This window comes from Musa acuminata, chromosome BXJ1-9 (assembly GCF_036884655.1).
Source record: "Musa acuminata AAA Group cultivar baxijiao chromosome BXJ1-9, Cavendish_Baxijiao_AAA, whole genome shotgun sequence".
NCBI lineage: Eukaryota > Viridiplantae > Streptophyta > Magnoliopsida > Zingiberales > Musaceae > Musa > Musa acuminata.
Window position 1 is genome coordinate 47,374,604 of NC_088335.1, and position 19,044 is coordinate 47,393,647.

Consider the following 19,044-nt stretch of genomic DNA (forward strand, 5'->3'; position numbering starts at 1 on the left):
TGCTTTGTTACAGCTGTGCTGCTATTTTTCTTTGTAGTTCATGATAGATTTCACTAAATATTTGACGGTTTTGAACGAAACAAGCTTCCATTTTTTTATACTGTGGAGAAGAAAATAGACATGGTTGTGCAGACATCTCTTGACGGCTTCCGAATTGGGGCATGCTACTAATGCTATTCCACAGATAAAAAGATTCTGCCCAACAAGACTGCAAATAACTATTCTTGGACATCATCTCCATCAGTGGGCTATATTACCCATCTGCTGCAACCTATGATTCTGCTATATAAACAAGTCCACAGGGCTTTTACCTATTAGCATGTGTTGCTGATATTACAAATATGATCTACTATAAGCGTAAAGCTTCTTCAGATACACAACTTGGGTTTACATGCCATGACATCCGGGAAATTGTATTACTGAGCAGGCCTTCTGCTGAGCTCTTTTTGTTGCAGTAAATCTTTAGTGTGACTCATTTCTTTTGTTTTGTTTCCTTTCCTTTTTGTTGCTTTCTGTTGTCATCAGATCACAAGTCTTTTCTGAGAAAAAGTGTGGATATGTATAGGAAGCAGTAAATCAGTCCATGACACTTGATGAGATCAGAATCTATTGTTCTTATGTGTGCATCAACCTCTGGTTAAGGAAATCATCAGTTTGGGTTCATGCAAATGTCAACTAAGATTGTTACTCAAAAGTTTGAAGAAGCAAAACCTCAGGAATTATTTCCATGGTGTGTTGTATGGGAAGTGATCAAACTTTGTAAAATCATGCTTCTGAGTAAAATTAAGATGATGTAGCATGATACATAGTATTGGGAATATCATCATGCTTCCAAGTAGGAGAAGCAAGTTTTCATGATTGGCCAAATCATGCATCCTTCATGTGATCCAATGTTGGCAATATCATCATCATCATCATTTGTTTCTTCTCATTTGACAACTTCATCTAACAAAACATCATGATGTGGTTCACTGGTTGTGCCATGCTGTGGCCACCAACAATTCCTTGTGAGTGAGGTCTCCATAAGTTCTCCATGCATTCCTTGTATGGTTCAGTACACCTTGTTGTTATCTTCCATGTCCAGACATTATCAATGTGCTTTCTGGTCCCTATGTCTCCTGGAACTACTCATGCCAATTGTTCCTCCTATCAGGGAGAATGATTAAGCTAGCAGTATGGTATTTCTACACCAATAAAATGTATATAGACAAACTCATTGACTTCTTAGCCATATGAGACTAGTACCCAGCTTCATGAAAGTCAATAGAATTATTGATGTCCAGTTGCATGACCACTTTAAGATTCTTATTCTTGTGTGACAAAAAGGTTTTCATAGGTAATGGAGGTTTGTGAACTGGATTCCTTCTTATCAAGAGCATTGAATTCCAACTGCATTTCTTCTTGTGGGAAGATGGCAATGCTTTTGGCATTCAATATCTCAAAATTTCTTGCTGTGTTTCTCTTCACCAATGCAATAAAACAATAAGCAGTTTATCTGTTTTACAATACATTTAACATAGTAATATACAATTCCATGCAAATTTGAATGAAATATTAGTATCAGTTAATCAAAGGAATTTTTCTTTTTTTATCTATAAAATTAAACCTCAGAAATAGAGACTATTTCTTAGCATACATAAGTCCAGAGAGTTGAAACAAGGAAAAATTTTGAAGACATAGCACAGTTATATATGATTCACCATTTATGTGATCCATTCTACAAGCTTTTGTCACAAAGGAAAATAATTGAGGGCATGCACAAAGATACAGATTAATAAAATGGGTCACACCAGTCTCATAATACAAGAGATTCCTTAGTTGAATTATCACAGTCCTGAAACAAAAGAGATGACTTCTTAGGTTAATCTTATCATTATGTATGCACACATCAGAAATCAGTGCATAAGCTTACTTAGATTCCCTAGACAACTGAAATTGCCATTTCCATATAGTGAGGAGATCATGAATACAGTGATATCTCAGATTTTTACTCTAGTAGGTAGGTTTAATCCTTCAAATAAATTGTTAGACATGCACTAGTAGCTAATCAATAGTGGATAAAGGTAATGTTTGATTATGATCAAAGCTAAATCTTCATCTAAAAACTTGGGAACTAAGAAGCAGTAAATACTTACAACTTACAAAGTGTAGCATCTACTCAGCTTTGATGAAGAATCTCTCAGTGGAGAGAACACAGTCCACTTGCTACCTTCATAAAAGTTAGAGGAGGAGAAAAGTAAAGCCAAAGCAGCTCTGACTCTCTTTTGTTCAACACAGAGAAAAAGTAGTGCTGAACTTAGGAAGCTACACCATCAATTTACAGAGTTCAAATTCACATTGAAGAAGAAGCAGCAGCTGTCTTTGAACAGGCTGATTATTTTGTCTGCTCACAGAATGCAAGCATAACAAGGTATTTGATTTTACACATCAACTCTAATCCCATGAATGAAATCAAATTGATAAGCTATTCTTGAAGCCTTGAAGGGCCAATTTGCTGTTCTTTAATGGGCAAAGAAGAGCTTTCTATCAATGGAGCACATCCAATCATCCCCCATTACATAACCCTACAAATATTATGATCAAAATGCAAGTCAACTGAGTCTTTAGAGCCACCCAATTTGTGGTCTTTGTGGTGCTGAGTTCAATCACCTCACATGCATGGGAGGAAAAGAAAAAAAAAGGGACAGAAAATGGATCCAAAAACAAAAACAAAGAAGAAAATGAAAAAAAAAATCCAAGTGGGTTCATTGGACCAGTAAATCAGAAATAAAAAGAGAGAGAGAGAGTTTAAATAAAAAATATTGGTTGTAACCCTTTCTCTACCTGACTTGTGAGTTGTGGAAAGGAAGGGCTCCAATTGTGGGTCCTACACTTTAAGAACCAGAATACTTGGTACGACCATCTCTCCACGTCGAGAAAAGAATGTTCGGATAAAAAGTAGTTTGGGACCCATTTACCTACACGACTTCTTACCAGTCTTTTCACTGCAGGAAGAGGTGACTAATACAGTGGGCTCCACAAGTCAAGGCGTGTGGGGATCGGGAAAACAGCACGGTGGTAGAAAAGTGTCGGCTTAAGGGGGGATGTATCTCGAATAAGGTCCACTGAACTTGGTGGGCCGGCAATTAAAATGGAACCCAACTCCGTGCGGCGGCCGGTTAAAGTAACGCGATCCCCTCCTCTTCGTCGTCGTCGCCCTCGCCCGGCAACACCAACCTCGCTATCGGCGTCGCCTTCTTCCCCCTCCTCTTAACCATCGCCTCCCCAATAGCGGAAGAAGAAGAAGTGGTAGAAGTTGGAATTGGGAGCCGACGACCGGGGACTCCTGCCTCCTGTAGAAATCCCTAACACACCTCCTCTCCACCTTCGATCCGGTAATCGCTCGACCCTTCTCGGAAATCAATTTGCTCGTTTCTTTGCCCATATGTATTGGATTTTGGGGGTTTATAAGTAATCTGATTGTCTAGTGGCTTTTGCAAGTAATATCGATCGTCGAATCGTAATTAGACAGCCTGGTTTTTCTAAAAGATAACGCCTTTTGATTGTTTTGTTTGCGAAGGAAGAGGAATCCCTAGGTTATTGTAAGGAATAAATGGATATTGTGGTTGATTGAATCGGTAAGCCCGATTGAATCTGAGATTACATGGGACTTTGTGGTGATTGAGAAAGAGGGGATTTTGGGGATATATTTGCTTCTTTCAAGATATCTATTGGAAGATGGCCTTATGGATGGAAGGGTTTATTGGGATCTGCGGTGCGTGTTGAAAAAAAAGCTGCCTCTGGTGACTCGAAATGAGGAAACCTTTTGAAATGGAATTGGAAGTTTTAGTAGTATCAGGATTTTGCGTTTAATGAAATTTCCCTAGTCGGAACTCCTTTTTATTTCCGATGCAACTTTAGATCATGTAGGCCTATTTTGTCGATTATCCTGAGTTATCGTAGCTTGCTTTTGTTGGGGGGTGGTTTTAACACTGGAATGTGGCTTGTGATGATGAAGCTATTTTAGATGGAAAAATTGGTCTGCTAATTAGTCAAATTATTCTTCGGAACTCTTTTGTTTACTTCCCTTTGGTGGGTAAAATTTGAGTTGCTGTTTTTTGAATACTTATGCAAAACTCTATTATGCTTACTTCCTTTTGGTGGGATACATCCTTGATAGGTTCTGAATCCGCTTCATAAAGGCATGGAGAAGAAAGGTCTTTGACTGGAGTGGATAAAAGGTTTGTTGGCCTGAGGTTACCTGAACCATGACTCATCTATCAGTAATAGATCAGGACTTAGGTGGTGATGCATCAGATTTTGAGGTGGATGGTGTCAAATGCGACAATCTCAATGAAAATGATGTCAGTGATGAAGAAATTGAATCAGAGGAGTTGACGAGAAGAATGTGGAAAGATAGAGTTAAACTTAAGCGAATCAAGGAACGTGAAAGGCTTGCCGCCCAGCAAGCAGCTTTGGAAACGTCTAAGCCAAAGCAACCATCTGAACAGGCTCTTAGAAAAAAGATGTCCAGAGCACAAGATGGGATTCTGAAGTACATGTTGAAGCTGATGGAGGTGTGTAATGTCCGTGGGTTTGTATATGGAATCATTCCTGAGAAGGGAAAGCCTGTAAGTGGTGCTTCAGACAATATAAGAGCTTGGTGGAAGGAGAAAGTGAAGTTTGATAAGAATGGGCCTTCTGCCATCGCTAAATATGAGGCAGAGAATTTTGCTGCCGATAAAGCACAGAACAGTGGAAGCAAAAATCAATGTAGCCTTGCGGATCTCCAAGATGCTACACTGGGATCTCTTCTGTCATCATTGATGCAACACTGTGATCCCCCACAAAGAAAATTCCCACTGGAGAAGGGTGTTCCCCCGCCTTGGTGGCCTTCTGGAAAGGAAGACTGGTGGATAGGTTTGGGCTTACCCAAGGGTCAAGGCCCCCCATATAAGAAGCCACATGACCTGAAGAAGGTGTGGAAGGTTGGGGTACTAACAGGTGTGATAAAACACATGTCTCCCAATATTGGAAAGATCAAAACCCATGTACGAAAGTCGAAGTGCTTGCAGGATAAGATGAGTGCCAAAGAGAGTTCCATTTGGTTGGGAGTTTTGAATAGAGAAGAAATGATTGTCAATCAACTTAGCAGTGATAATGGGATGTCTGATGTAACTCAGGATAGTGGTCATAGGGAGCGTCGAGAGGACACAAACAGTTGTAGCGACGAATATGATGTTGATGGCCTTGAAGATGCTCGTGGATCGACTTCATGCAAAGATGATGCGAAAAATCTGCAGGTTGAGACGCTACCTTGTGCAGTGACTTCAAGGGAGGAAGGCCCAGCTATAAATTCCAACCAACTTTGTCAAGGCAAGGAGCAAACAAGTGAACAGCCGAAGCAAAAAAGACCTCGTTTAAGTGTTGCATCTGCTGACTGGCAGACAGCTGAAACTCAGAATGAGCACATACCAAAGGAGACGAGAAACACTATTCCAGATATGAACGACACAGACATGTCTTTGTTGGTTCATCACGCACCAAGTGTCAGCCATGAGACCCATATGAATCCGAATTCAAGGCACCAAGGAAGAGATCTCCAAAACCAAAACCTTGAACCACAATCTGCCATTAGCAACTTTGCAAGCATCCCTTCTATTAATGTTGCTGCAGGGAACATGTTTACTGATGACCAACCATTACAGTATCCAGAAGTTGGGAATAGTGAGTTGGAGTTTGCTACCACAATTAACACAGGGTCCAACTATGGATTTTATAAGTCATCAGGGGGCTCTGGTATCTTGCAGGATAAGCAGCAATACCCTATGTTTGTTCCTGGTCATTCGGTAAGGTCTGACGATAGCATAATTCCTGTGGGGAATAATTCTTATGACCATGTGACGACACCAAATGTGAATTCACATACATTCACTGGAGACATGCATCTATTCGTAGATGGATCATTTTACACTGAACCGGATAGGTTTGATGGCAGTTCCTTTGGATTGCCATTAGATTTAATTGGGATCAGCAGCCCAATACCTGATATTGGTGACATATTGCATGATGATGACATTATGGAGTATTTGGGAACATAATTAAGTAAAATTCTTGTCATTACATTTTCCTTTAGTCTTCTTCGCTTAGATTACTAATGTATGTTCTTCTATCTGACAATCTATCTCACAAGATAAGGTCCCTAAACGTTTTGACAATGGTTGGTCTATTCACTTTCTTGTTCACGTAGGGAGAATGATTTATTGTAGGTGACTGCACAAATGGTAACATGCTGGATGTGACATTCTTTCTCATTGTTCTAGACATCACCATGACTCTTTTAAGTTATGATTGTCTGTCCACTCTTAGAATGAGGATTTAATCTGATGCTACACCGGAAGCACTTGAAGGTTACAGATGTAAAAATGCTTCTTTCTTGTGCCTGTGCTGCCCGTGAGTTTTTGTATTTATCCTTCAAAATTTTAATTTAGCATGCTTATGTATACTGGTAAAACCTAGAAAATTCATGTATACAGTATACGTAGTCAACTAATCACTTATAGTCGACTATCATTTTAGCTGTTTGTTAAAATTGATATCGGTGTTAATATTCTTTAAAAATGCTACCGTTGTAAAAGTTGGTATGTTTATATGTACGAAGTTTATTAGTTAATGCTGATCATAGCTAGAGGTGCTTAACCTGCTTCTTTGGATTGATGTTTATGGGAGGAGGTCATATTGCTGCTGTATTAAAGTCTTTATGGACAATGCTTTTTAACAAACTTTTGCAAGGATGGATATGTACATGTTCCTATAGAAATTACTAATGGATCTCTGTATCACTTTGGACGTTCATAGTTTTACATGGATGCTTAGTTTGAATGGGAACATGTACATATCAAATCAAATAACTCAATTTAGTTTGAATGGGTTCGGTTATAATATATCGATAATCAAGATCTAAAATATCTCATTTTGGATGGTGTTATGGAAAAAAGTTATTGATGTCTTAGTCACTCTGATATGGTTCGGATTCATATGCACAGGGTTCTCTAAGGTACAATGTCCAAGTTAGTAACTCACGATGTATGAGTACAGATATGAGTGGTCAAGAAAGGTCTCATCCTTTTTTTGCTTTTATATATTGTCATAAAGGGATAGAATATTTCATAAAATATTCTACTGGGAGGCAGCCTCTGATTGTCTCCAATAGTCTTCCCTTAGTCTCTTGTTCACATGGGTGACAAGGGGGGTAGCCTATAATCATCTGCCTTGGACTCTTATCCACATGGGTTGATGGGTGGAGAGTGTCTTTCATCTTCCCCTTCTACCCTGGACACCACATGGTGGTTACATGTCGGATGATGATTAGCTAATGATGTACTCCCCATCATTTGTCCTCTCAAAGGCATGTTTCGGGGCTCTTGCGAGAGAGATTCGAAGTGTGACGTCTAGTTCATCTAACATGTCAACCTTATACCTCTTTGATCAATTGTTGACCTGGTGGTATGTTTAGTTCGTCCGACATGAGTTTGTTCGACATGTTTGTCCGGGATCACACCCCCCCGACACTGCTAATGGCCCTTCATTATCGATCTACCCCTCATATTGTTAAGGGATGCACATTGGTCGAACAAGGTCAAGTTTTCTAACCTTCTCATCTTCCAGCGTAGGTGAGGGTCGGGCTTCTCGAACTCTCACGTCTTGAGCGTAGGCGATCTCGATCTCCATGCCTTAGGCAGAGATGGGGATCGGGATTCTTGATCCATCGTCTCGGGCGAAGGCGATCCTGATCTCCATGTCTTAGGTGGAGATGGGGGTTGGGCCTGACCTCCATGCCTCAAGCAAAGGCGGGAGTAGTGCCTCACGACCTCTATGCCTTGGGCGGAGGCAGGGGTCGGGCCTTCCAACCTCCACGCCTTGGGTGAAGATAGGGGTCAGGCTTCCCGACCTTCACGCCTCAGGTGAAGGTAGGGATCGGGCCTCCCAACCTCCATAGTGTGACGATGAACACATGCGAGAGGTCAGGTTTCTCGACCTCCGTGCCTCGGGCAGAGGAGGGGGTCGAGCTTCTCGACCTCTATGGTGCGACGATGGCCATAGGCGAGGAGAGGATCATTATTAGCATAGGTCCATTGTCGACCTACCCCTCCTCTTATATTCGCCATTGAGGTGGGCTACGATAGGAGCTAAGACGAGGTGCAGGTGGTGTAGAGGTGGGTTCCCTTTCTACTCATCCCTGAGGAACCTACGTTGGGCAATGGGTATGTAGCGGGGAAGTTGCATAACCCCATCACCAACATGCCCCCTTCTCCTACTTACCATCGAGGCAGGCTGCAAGAGGAGCTAAGGCGAGCTATAAAGGTGGTGCGGAGGTGGGTTTCCCGACCTCCGTGCCTCAAGTGGAGGCGGGAATTGGGTTTCCCTACCTCCATACCTTGGGCGGAGGTCGGGGGAGTGCCTTCCGACCTCCACGCCTCGTGCGGAGAAGGGGATCAGGCCTCCCAACCTTGATGCCTTGGGTGAAGGAATGGGTCGGGCTTCCCGACCTCCATGCCTCGAGCGGAGAAGGGGATTAGGCTTCCCGACCTTGATGCCTCGAACGAAGGAAGGGGTCAGGCTTCCCGACCTCTATAGCGTGATGATGAGAGGGTTGAGTTTCTCGACCTTCATGCCTCGGGTAGAGGAGGGGGTCAGGTTTCTCGACCTTCATGGTGCAATGGTGGTCGCAAACGAGGAGAGGATCGTTGCTAAAGGCGGTCCATCACCAACCTGCCCCTCTTGTGCTTGCCATCGAGGCAAGCTGTGAAAGGAGCCGAGGCAGGCTGTAGAGGTGGTGCGAAGGTGGGTTCTTCCTTTTCTCATCCATGAGGGACTCACCTTGAGCAATGGGGGCTCGTCTCTGCCCAAGGTGCTCATGTCCTTTTTCTTTTCTTCTTATTCTTCTTTCCTTTTTTTATCCTAAATAATTTACTAATGAGCCTCAAGACCAATGGACTACATTGGGCAGTGACCTACCCACCTTGAGTAAAGGATGGGTTGGTACTTAACCTCCATGCTTCAAAATTCTTTCTCCATTACGGATTTACTCTCATGCGGGTTGGGTTTTTCCGACTCATATACCTTGGGCACATTCTGTCTTATGCCTTTCGTCATGGCAAATTTCTTCTTACATGGTTAGGTTTTCTCAACTCACATGCCTCAAGCATATTTTATCTTGTGCCTCTTGCTATGGTAGGTTTCTTCTTACGTGAGTCAAGTTTTCCTAACATATGCGTCTTAGGAACATTTTGTCTTGTGCCTTCATTATGGTAGATTTCTCATCATGTGGGTCGAGTTTTCCCAACTTATGCGCCTTGGGTTGGGAAGGCGATCTATATATTGTATTGTCAGGTTTTGGTCTTTATTGAGTCGTCGAGTTTGCCTACTAGACTCACTCCTTGTTGCATCATCGGGCTTGTCCACCCGACTAGTCTTTATCTGGATATGTCAAGGTATCATTTTGAATGTAGAGGCCTAACCAAATTAGTGATCTTTTCAAGTAATGAAACTTTCTTTCCTAAACTTGTTACACCTATATATATATATATATATATATATATATATATATATATATATATATATATATATATATATATATATATATATATATATATATATATATATATATGTGTGTATATATATATATGTGTATACATATGTATACATACATATGTGTATACATATGTATACATACATATATATATATATATAACACTTTTCAGTTGTAGCTCGGACATAAGCCTTACAATCTAAGGAGTTGTCTCCCACTGAGGTGGGTCCACCAATGATGACGCCAATCTATCTCTCTACCGACCCTTGAGGTCGGCGTTAGGGTTCTTGGTATTTTCAAACGAACTGCTCAAGGTGTCCCCAACATATGAGTCCTTTAATTTGCTCTTTCAAGTCGCGGTAATCCTTTGTGTCGTGGTTGTAATACCAATAAAACCGGTAGTATTCGAACCCATCTATTTTCGCCAATGAAGTCTTTATTGAGTGAGGGTCTTTTAAGAGCTCATTCTATTTTAACTATAGAAAAACTTTCATTCTAGACATATTTATGGGGGTCAACTTGGACCTTGGGTGAGGTAACTCGAGTTATTTGTTCCTTCTTTGCCACGATGACCTCGGGGTCAAGGCAGATTGTGGTCACTCTTGCTTCGACCTCTTATGTGACTCCTCATGCTTAGTCGAGACCATCGCCTCTTTGACAATGTAATAATTGGCCCTCTAAAGTACCTTTAGTACCATCACCGATAGCCTCTCTATCAATGATCAGAAGTGACAAAATGGCTTGAGTCCCATCATGAAGACCTGTATTATGAATGATGGACGGGCATCTTCCACACCTCAAATTTCATTAGTGAATCGAGTGAAGAAGTCTGCAAGCGCTTCATCCTCCCCGTACTTTAGTCCAAGAAATATTGTCGTTGATGACTTCTGGTGCACGTTCTTGAGGAAGTGAAATTCGAACTCCCTCGCAAGCTAGGCAAAGGAATTGATGAAAAGTAGCTTCAAGCAAGCGTACCATTCTCGTGTTGGGCCTCTTAACGTGGTCGGGAAGGTGCGGTACATCAAAGCATCTGAAGTGCCATACAATGACATTTGGGTATGAAAAGCTGCAATATGCTCCATTGGGTCGGCATTGCCATCAAATGCCTCCAATGATAGGAGGTAGAAGTTTACTGAAATTGGTTCCTCTTGGATTTTCTAGGTGAATGACGATCGACCCGAGGTGGAGTTGACTAGCGCTTCCCCCTTGAATTGTTGAAACTCTCATCGCATCTCCTTCAAGCATCGGTCCATCTATCATAGTTGGATCTGCAAGGAATCATCCATCAAATCTGCTAATTGGATCTCGGATTCAAGCAGAGTAGAGTGATGGTGTGGTCTGTTGAATTCCATGGGTGGGGAGCGAAGTGCCCTTTGGGCCAACGATTCGATGGGCCTTGGGTGCTATTGGGATGTCGACACCACCTTGAGTGAGGGAATCTCGATGGGTATCAACGTCGATGGCGGTTGAGCCAGTGTCTATGGTTGAGCTATTAGCATCGCATATTGGCCTAATTGGGACAAAAGTGGAGCGATAGTCTGTATCATGCTTGTTAACGTTTGCACTTGCTATATAAGATTTCAAAACACCTCGACAAGGATGAGCAAGTGACTCGAGGTCGCCCCAAGGGGTGAGAGACCTGAGTCATTGAACAAATGGCAGTATTGCATCAGCATTTGCGTCGAGGTGGATACATCCACATGTAGAAAGGGTACTATTACCCCCTTTAGTAAAAGTATTATGGGTCAGGGACAAAGCCTCCTTACTTGAGCATTCGTCGAGAGGGTTGGCAACTGGATGTTCCTACAATATCAGGCCCTCCTAGTGCCAAAAATATTAGGAAAAAAAGTTGTTAATGTCTTGATCAGCTCGATGTGGTCCGGACCCATATGAGTAGGGTTGTTCAAAGTACCTCCGAGGTGGAAACGTCGAGCTCTCGAGGTGCCACCTATATGAAAACTGAGGTCGAGAGAGGTTTCCTAACTCGGTCCCTCCAATGCCCAAATTAGTAACTTAAGGTGTGTGAGTGCGAATGCGAGTGATCAAAAAAGGTCTTGTTCCCCTTCTTTGTGTTAAAGACGAGCTTTTATACATGATCATAAAAGGGTAAATTATTTCATAAAATATTTTGTAGGGAGATGGTCTCTAACCGTCACCAATAGTCTTTCCTTGATCTCTTTTTCATGTGAGTGTGAGCGAAAGGGGGGTGGGGGGAAGAACCTGTAATTGTCTGTCTTGGACCATTGTCCACATGGGCTGATGAATGAAGGGTGACTTTCATTTTTCTATTTCATCCTGAATACCACGTGACAATTATATATCGAATGTTGATTAACTGACAATGTACTCTTTATGAAATGATCACGAGGACTTTAGTTTACGTTGACATGGTTGAGATCTACACAGGTTTGAGCATCGATATCATTTCGGCACATGAAATTATATTCCTTGTCTCAAAATAAATTTTGCATCGGAAATCCAACTTGTTGGGAACTTGGTTTTCTTCTTCAAGATCAAAAAACAACAAGTATACGGAATAAACGAGTAATTAGAATTCCAAGCCATGGAGCAGACGCGTTAAATTTGCAACATGTACTAGTGATTACAATGTTCATCAACATAGAAATTTACAAGGAGACAACTTCCAAGGACACACACGAATGGTATGCACAGAGAAAGCAGTTCTAGTTCTGTAGCTGTGTCATCATCATCTGCACGCTTTCTGATTCGCGCGATCGCTCTCAAGTCAGCGTCTTTCTCGTCGAGGGGAGTGGGTGAGATGCGCTCGCCTGCGGTCTCCATCTATCTCCCATCAAGTTCTACCTCACAAACTTAGATGACCTAATAATATGTTGTATGGAACATTGCTGAAAGATATGTTATTGATGTACCTAATCCATTTATCTCTTGCCACGCAAAGGGCAGAAAGCTTCCCTTTCCTACTCCATTAATATCTTTCTCTAAATAATCAACACAGTAGAACTGCCTTGATGTTGATCGCAGGCTCGGATAGATAAATTAATGGAAGTTTATTATGTTTGTGTTGTAATTGTCAGACATCCTCCTCCCTTTTTGTTACCCGTCAGTCGAAACCCACACACAACAATAATGTGGAGTGGTTGATAAGATCCTTGACATGTTGTGCCATCTTACTGAAATATTTATACACATATATCTTTGTATTTGCGTGGTCAATTTTGCAAGCCATGTCAAAATGTGTTGTTTACCTAACAATATTGGATAGGTGATTCAGCACGTTAACAACATGATGCCACGGACCAAGAGTCGTACGGCTCGATCTTATCTCGAAAGCACGAAATCATCTATGTGAGTCCTCTCGAGGGAGAGACGGAGTGGTTGAGACTGAGCAAGGGCTGGCGAGGGTGATTTTGAAGTTATCCCGAGGTGAAGCTAGAGTAGATTTGATTTCCGTCAAGACCCTATACAACAAGTCGATATCGGAAGGAATTCTCGACCCGACCCCTCTGATGCTTAAATTAGTTAATGAAAAATTGGTTCTATATTTGGTATAAATTTTTTTAGGATCGATCCTCTTTTTGGGTATTAGGGATCAATTTTTATATTTGCAAAGTAGACGTGAAAAAACTACGGCTGCAAAGGTTGCCTATACCTCTTGCGACACATTCATGCGGGCGGCCACCGCGTACAGCCCCCTATGATGTGTGTCAACCTATTCGGGCTTTTGTGGTGCGATGTTGATCTATACTGCCCCGTGCAATACGGGACTGGCAAGAGATGATCGAGAGAATGTCGATCGTCAACCCAACCCTCTCTCACAGCACACATACCACGCTGTCCTCCATGTTAGCTCCTTGATGGTTGTCAACCAACGATATGTTGGAATACTCCCTATCACTATAGTAATAATAACTGAATCTTAGGGATTTAGGAAACTATTTTTTTTTCCGTTGGTGTCAAATCTAATTGTCAACTGTGATATGTCAACGTTACAATATGTCAACGTTACTATTTAATGTAAGTGCCGAACGTAGTTAAGTTATCACATATCAGACACTATTTGCAGAGCCATGTGTAGCGTACGTGTGTGACACTCATTCATGCAAGACAGGAGTCCGACAACGAGGTCAGTGGCTCGTCACATTCCATCATCTGAGTTGGTCGACGTCTGTTTACCAAGGATTAAAAGTATGGAATCTCATTGGATTGAATCCTATTTTTAAAATATTATTAATTTATCAAAAATTAAGAATTCAAAATTTGTAACCAACTCAATTTGCGCTTCAACTTTCAAAAATATTTTTATGAATATTCTATAAGTTCGATAACTAACTTAAGTTATCTTTTAGACTCCTATTCACATAGGCAAGAGGGTGTTGACTTTATGTGATGTTGACGTAACATTCATTAGCTGATTTTATATTTCTTATCGAGTTTTAACTTAAGATTTAAAATCATATTAGATATATTTTTATTTATGTCTATAATATAAATTTAACTAGACATATTTACTAAGGGTCGAGAGTTGAAAATATCATTTAGAGATATTAGCTAGTTTACCGGTAAAGATTTAACCATTAATAATAAAATCTTGTGATCAAACTCTGTTTTTACCATTTTTTTCTAAATAAATTGTGCAATAATCATTCACATGTATTTGGTAATGTTGGTTGGTATTAGGTGGTGTTGTGGCATAAAGTCGGAATATGTGATGTTGACTAAAATATAAAATAATGGTCATTATTGAATAAAAGAATTTTTTTTACTAATAATAATAGGAAGAAATTATATACCATAAAAGTAAGTCTCATCATAGGGTGACCGTTACAATAAGATTACACGGCCTTGAAATTACTGCAACGATTATAACGGTTACGATCCCTTCCGTTAATGAGATTATAACAGCCGTTATTTTCAGCGAAATAGCGGGATCGAGTCACCGCGAAAACCGTCTCACGTCGCCGTTCTCCGGTTGGGCTAGAGCGGTCAATTTACCGCCCCGATGGAAGTCTTCGTGTTTCAGTGGTAGGAATCGCGGTAAGTAGTTTTATGATTGCGAGGAGAAGAGAGAGAAAGAGAGAGAGAGAGAGAGAGAGAGAGAGAGGGGAAGAAAAGTTGGCTTTTCTGTACCATTTGGAGTGCAGAGAGATCACCAACGAGTAAAGAACGAAGTCGGTTTCGCCATTAATGGGCTGTTTTGGCCGAAGTGGGGGTGGGGGGAGATAGAGAGAGAAGAAGAGACCTGAAAAGGGAGGCTAGCTCGGATTTTGATGGCAAGCAACGGGAGCTCCAGCTTAGGGCGGCAGCAACAGCAGCAGCAACAGATCTCCTTTGCCATGATTCATCCTTCACCCTCTTCTTCCTCCTCCATTCATGCGAGCTTCATGTAACACTCATCTCGCCGGAGCTGAACCCCTGGCGTGTCTCAAAAATTCTTCTTTTCTTCTGTTTTGTGTGCTTTGATGATGAGAGAAGAGTTGTTTGTTTCCAAACGTGATCAAGAGGAAAGGGAATGCATGATTTCGGTCTCTGAAATTTCATACTTTAGGATTCTATTTCATGTGAATCAAGTAAAAGAAAGCCAAATTTATGCTTAGAATCGTTTACTTCTGTGAAAAAAACATGTTCTCAAGCCACAAAAGTCTTGATTTGGCAATAAATTTAAGGTTTTGATGTATAAACATCTAAAAGTTCTTCATGATTGTCTTATAGCTGATGTACGCTTTATGCATAGCTGAATTGTCATAAACCAAAGTTCAACTAAATCTAAGTTTTCGAGTTCTTCCAAGTAAAACTCAACTAAGTTAGCTTAATTTTCATCTCAGAAATAATACTGCTGTGAATTAATTGCTTTTGCTTACCAGAAACTTTGTACTGATATGATACAGTAGAAACAAGGAGTCTGGATCTTATGACTTGGGAGAGCTGGATCAGGCTCTATTCATGTTCTTAGATGGGCAGGATCGCTCAACCTCAGCTCAAGAACAAAAACGTGAGTCTCTCTTCTGGTTAACCTTCACTTCTTCGTAGTTCGATTTGACATCGGCTGCTTCTCCTGGATATCAGATCAGGAAGTAGTAGGATGAAGAAGTGGAATCCGATAGCTATTGAGATTGCTTGCTGAAGAGCTTTTTTGGGTCATGAGAACATCATGGCCAACAGACTTTGTTCGTACTTTGTATTTGACCAGATTTTGGCTGATAAGACCATAAATCTAATACCTAATATTCTGAAAAATAAGCATATGAGAGTATGTTTTCTGATTACTTTTCATTTGTTAGAGTTTCTTCTTCTTCTTTGTGATATGTACTGTTAGGGGTAGAAATCGGTTTGTGTTTATCTCTCTCTCTCTCTCTCTCTCTCTCTCTCTCTCTCTATCACACACACACACACACACACGCAGAGATACACAACACACAAACACAATCTCCTGTGAGTCTGTCTCTCTGAAATAGTTTCATGTTTCTGCCATGATCATGTCTGCGGAAGCAAAAGGTGGTCCCTTGATTCCCTAAGAGGAACTATTCTCCATTTAGTGTTCTGCTGGGATGATTTAAGGTGCACCTCGAGGGAATTTAATGCTTGCAAGACTTCATGTATGCAGAGACGTTGAACATTTTCCCTTCTCGGCCCATGCATGTAGATCCAAGGACAAAGGTACCTGGAATGAGAACTCAGCTTCTCTTGCTCTTCATCTTCTTTTGATATTACTGGCAGTACATATGACATTTACTACTCATAGGGTGGAATCAGCTCGGCTTCTCCAGCAAGTAGTGGTGGTTCTAAGCCGTCGGAACAAGCCATGGATTTGGGCAACGCTGAGAGTTATCTCCCAGCTTTGCCTGAGCATGGCGAGGATACCAAAGCAGCCATCCTCAAGGTGAACCTTCTCTCTCTCTCTCTCTCTCTCTCTCTCTCACTCACTCTCTATTTAGGCTTTTTTACTTGTTATTTACTTCCGGCTTCAGAAAGAAGGGAACAGAAAGGGCATATCTGGTTCAGATCATCGAAGGCTCAAGACACCGGACCCTAAGGTGTGCTAGTGTGAAGCTCTCCCTCTAAAGTACTTTGTTTTGTAGGAGGAGGAGAACTCTCTAACAATATGGTTCATTTATTTGGGAGCAGACATTGAGAAGGCTTGCTCAGAACAGGGAAGCAGCCAGGAAAAGCAGGCTTAGGAAAAAGGTCAGTCAGATAATGAAGAACATAGAAGATGATGAGCAGAAAGAACAGAATATTCCACCTAAAACCTGACTCATGTATTTGCTGCTTAATTCTTCTCACTCTACAGGCTTATATACAACAATTAGAGAGCAGCAGGATCAAGCTTTCTCAGCTTGAACAAGAACTTCAAAAGGCAAGAGCACAGGTACCCATTAATCTTACATATTTGAACTCATTTAACTCATCTTACGATTCCCCTCAATCAAACTATCATGCTTCTTGAAGGGTATATTATTTGGTGGTGGAGCAGCTCTTGTGGACGCAGGTGTCGGTGGGTTCAACTCAGGTACCATCATTCTACAGTGAGCTGACATGAGTACTGTACAGTTCACCAATGAAGCATGTCGGTGTTTGGAAGCTTATTGCTGACGAAATATGGGTTGCATTTAGATGAGGCCACGTTCGACATGGAGTACGCGAGGTGGGTGGAGGAGCACCACAGGCTCATGTGCGAGCTCCGCAGAGCGGTGCAAGAACAGTCGCCGGAGAACGAGCTGCGGATGTTGGTGGACATCTGCCTCGCGCATTATGATCAGATGATGCATCTCAAGGGTGCGGTCATCAAGTCGGACGTCTTCCACCTCATCTCCGGCATGTGGATGACCCCTGCCGAGCGCTGCTTCATGTGGATGGGTGGCTTCCGCCCCTCCGAGCTCATTCAGGTCCCTTTCACTGCTCATCCAACACCTTCAACAGATCTCTTTCTTGCATGCATCTCCGTACACCTGGGATTAAACACCAACATTAGTACCATATAGCATTTGCAGGACGATTTAATGCTCGGCAGCAAACTCTGATTCTCCGGTAACGATACAGTTGCCATGATAAATAGACCTAACAAAAACCTCATGCAAGTATAAATAATAAAGGTTTAATCAGGCAGTTCTGACATGAGCATAGTTTCTTTGAGGATCGATATCACCAAATGGTGAATATTATCATTTGAATAATCATCTCTCCAAGCCAGAAAGGCTGTGCAGTAGCCATTTGTTTAAGGATGTATCAACCACTGCGCTTGGAAAGTAATTGGCCAAGAGCTAGGCTTATTAACATATATGTACACAAAGTTCTCGTATGCCATAGGAAGATGATGGATTTGGTGCCTTATGATCAGCAGGGCATGAGCTCACAGGATGTGTTCTAGTGGAAGGGTTGAGTACTATCTTTGGATCAATTTCCAAAAGCTTTTGTGTGTATTTTGATGCACATCTAAATTTCAACTCGGACAATATACATTGTTCTTGAGGTATATATGCTGAGTAATAACATTCAAATATGATGTTTAGGATAACTAAGCAGCTCACATGGAAAGGTTCAAACTTCTTAAAGCATCATCATAGTTCTACTTGTGCTGATACGCATTACGCTTGTTTAGATGCTTTTGAGACACATCGAGCCATTGACAGAGCAGCAGATATTGGGAGTGTGTGGAATGCAGCAGTCGACGCAGGAGACCGAGGAAGCACTGAGCCAAGGGCTCGAAGCCCTCAACAAATCTCTCTCGGACACCATTGCCTCCGACGAACTGAGCTACACATCCAACATGGCCAACTACATGGGGCAGATGACCGTCGCCATGAACAAGCTCACCACCTTAGAAAGCTTCGTCCGAGAAGTAAGCTTACGATCCATATAACATCTTGTTTTGTGTTTCGACTTGGGGTGCAGCAAGTTCGCCTAGGAAACCTACATGCAAAGGACATAGATATACCTTGTGAGCTAAAAACATAAGGTAGGATACGGTGCCTAACTACAATGCGATGAATGCTTGCAGGCAGATCATCTGAGGCAGCAAGCACTTCACCGGCTTTACCAGATCTTCACGACGCGGCAGATGGCGCGATGCTTGTTAGCCATTGCCGAGTACTTTCACCGGCTCCGTTCACTGAGCTCCCTTTGGCTCTCTCGACCGAGACTTCAGTGATCGAACGCAACCAGGCATTGCATGCATGCAGATGAAGACGAGAGTGGCCTCAAATGTGTATTACTTATTTGTGTACGACTACCGTCTCTTAGCACTGAAAGAGTTGAGGGATGATGTGATTTATCCGGAACTCATCTCGAGATGTATACACAAACAATGACTCCATGCATAAACACGCTGTTTAAGGAAACATGGTTTAGGATTCACGTTCTCTACAAATATTTACCCAATATTGCAGACATTTTCCTTTCATCCACTGTCATTTCTTTTTCCAAATGCTAAATTAAATAATTTAATTTGATAATAAGGTGGAATAAGATAAAAAATTATAAATACTTCTGCAGGA

General features: G+C 41.7%; 2 protein-coding genes across 2 annotated transcripts; both read left to right on the forward strand.

Moving 5' to 3' along the window:
- Positions 1 to 3,068: 3,068 nt before the first annotated feature.
- Positions 3,069 to 6,114, forward strand: LOC103999216 (ETHYLENE INSENSITIVE 3-like 3 protein). Its single transcript, XM_009420893.3, has 2 exons — positions 3,069 to 3,374; positions 4,160 to 6,114. The coding sequence occupies exon 2, from the start codon at positions 4,248 to 4,250 to the stop codon at positions 6,078 to 6,080; it is 1,833 nt and encodes a 610-aa protein (XP_009419168.2). The 5' UTR covers positions 3,069 to 3,374; positions 4,160 to 4,247; the 3' UTR covers positions 6,081 to 6,114.
- Positions 6,115 to 14,640: 8,526 nt separating this feature from the next.
- Positions 14,641 to 18,904, forward strand: LOC135593898 (bZIP transcription factor TGA10-like). Its single transcript, XM_065084216.1, has 11 exons — positions 14,641 to 14,936; positions 15,439 to 15,542; positions 16,155 to 16,207; positions 16,293 to 16,430; positions 16,519 to 16,584; positions 16,676 to 16,735; positions 16,842 to 16,919; positions 17,000 to 17,060; positions 17,165 to 17,436; positions 18,150 to 18,389; positions 18,549 to 18,904. The coding sequence occupies exons 1-11, from the start codon at positions 14,821 to 14,823 to the stop codon at positions 18,696 to 18,698; spliced, it is 1,338 nt and encodes a 445-aa protein (XP_064940288.1). The 5' UTR covers positions 14,641 to 14,820; the 3' UTR covers positions 18,699 to 18,904.
- The last annotated feature ends 140 nt before the right edge of the window (positions 18,905 to 19,044 follow it).

Bases quoted from the DNA above. Each gene is read 5' to 3' on its own strand.
- LOC135593898 (XM_065084216.1), top strand. From the start codon at position 14,821: ATGGCAAGCAACGGGAGCTCCAGCTTAGGGCGGCAGCAACAGCAGCAG. The intron at 16,920-16,999 runs GTACCCATTAAT...TGCTTCTTGAAG, and splicing joins TTCAAAAGGCAAGAGCACAG to GGTATATTATTTGGTGGTGG. The intron at 18,390-18,548 runs GTAAGCTTACGA...GAATGCTTGCAG, and splicing joins TAGAAAGCTTCGTCCGAGAA to GCAGATCATCTGAGGCAGCA.
- LOC103999216 (XM_009420893.3), top strand. From the start codon at position 4,248: ATGACTCATCTATCAGTAATAGATCAGGACTTAGGTGGTGATGCATCA.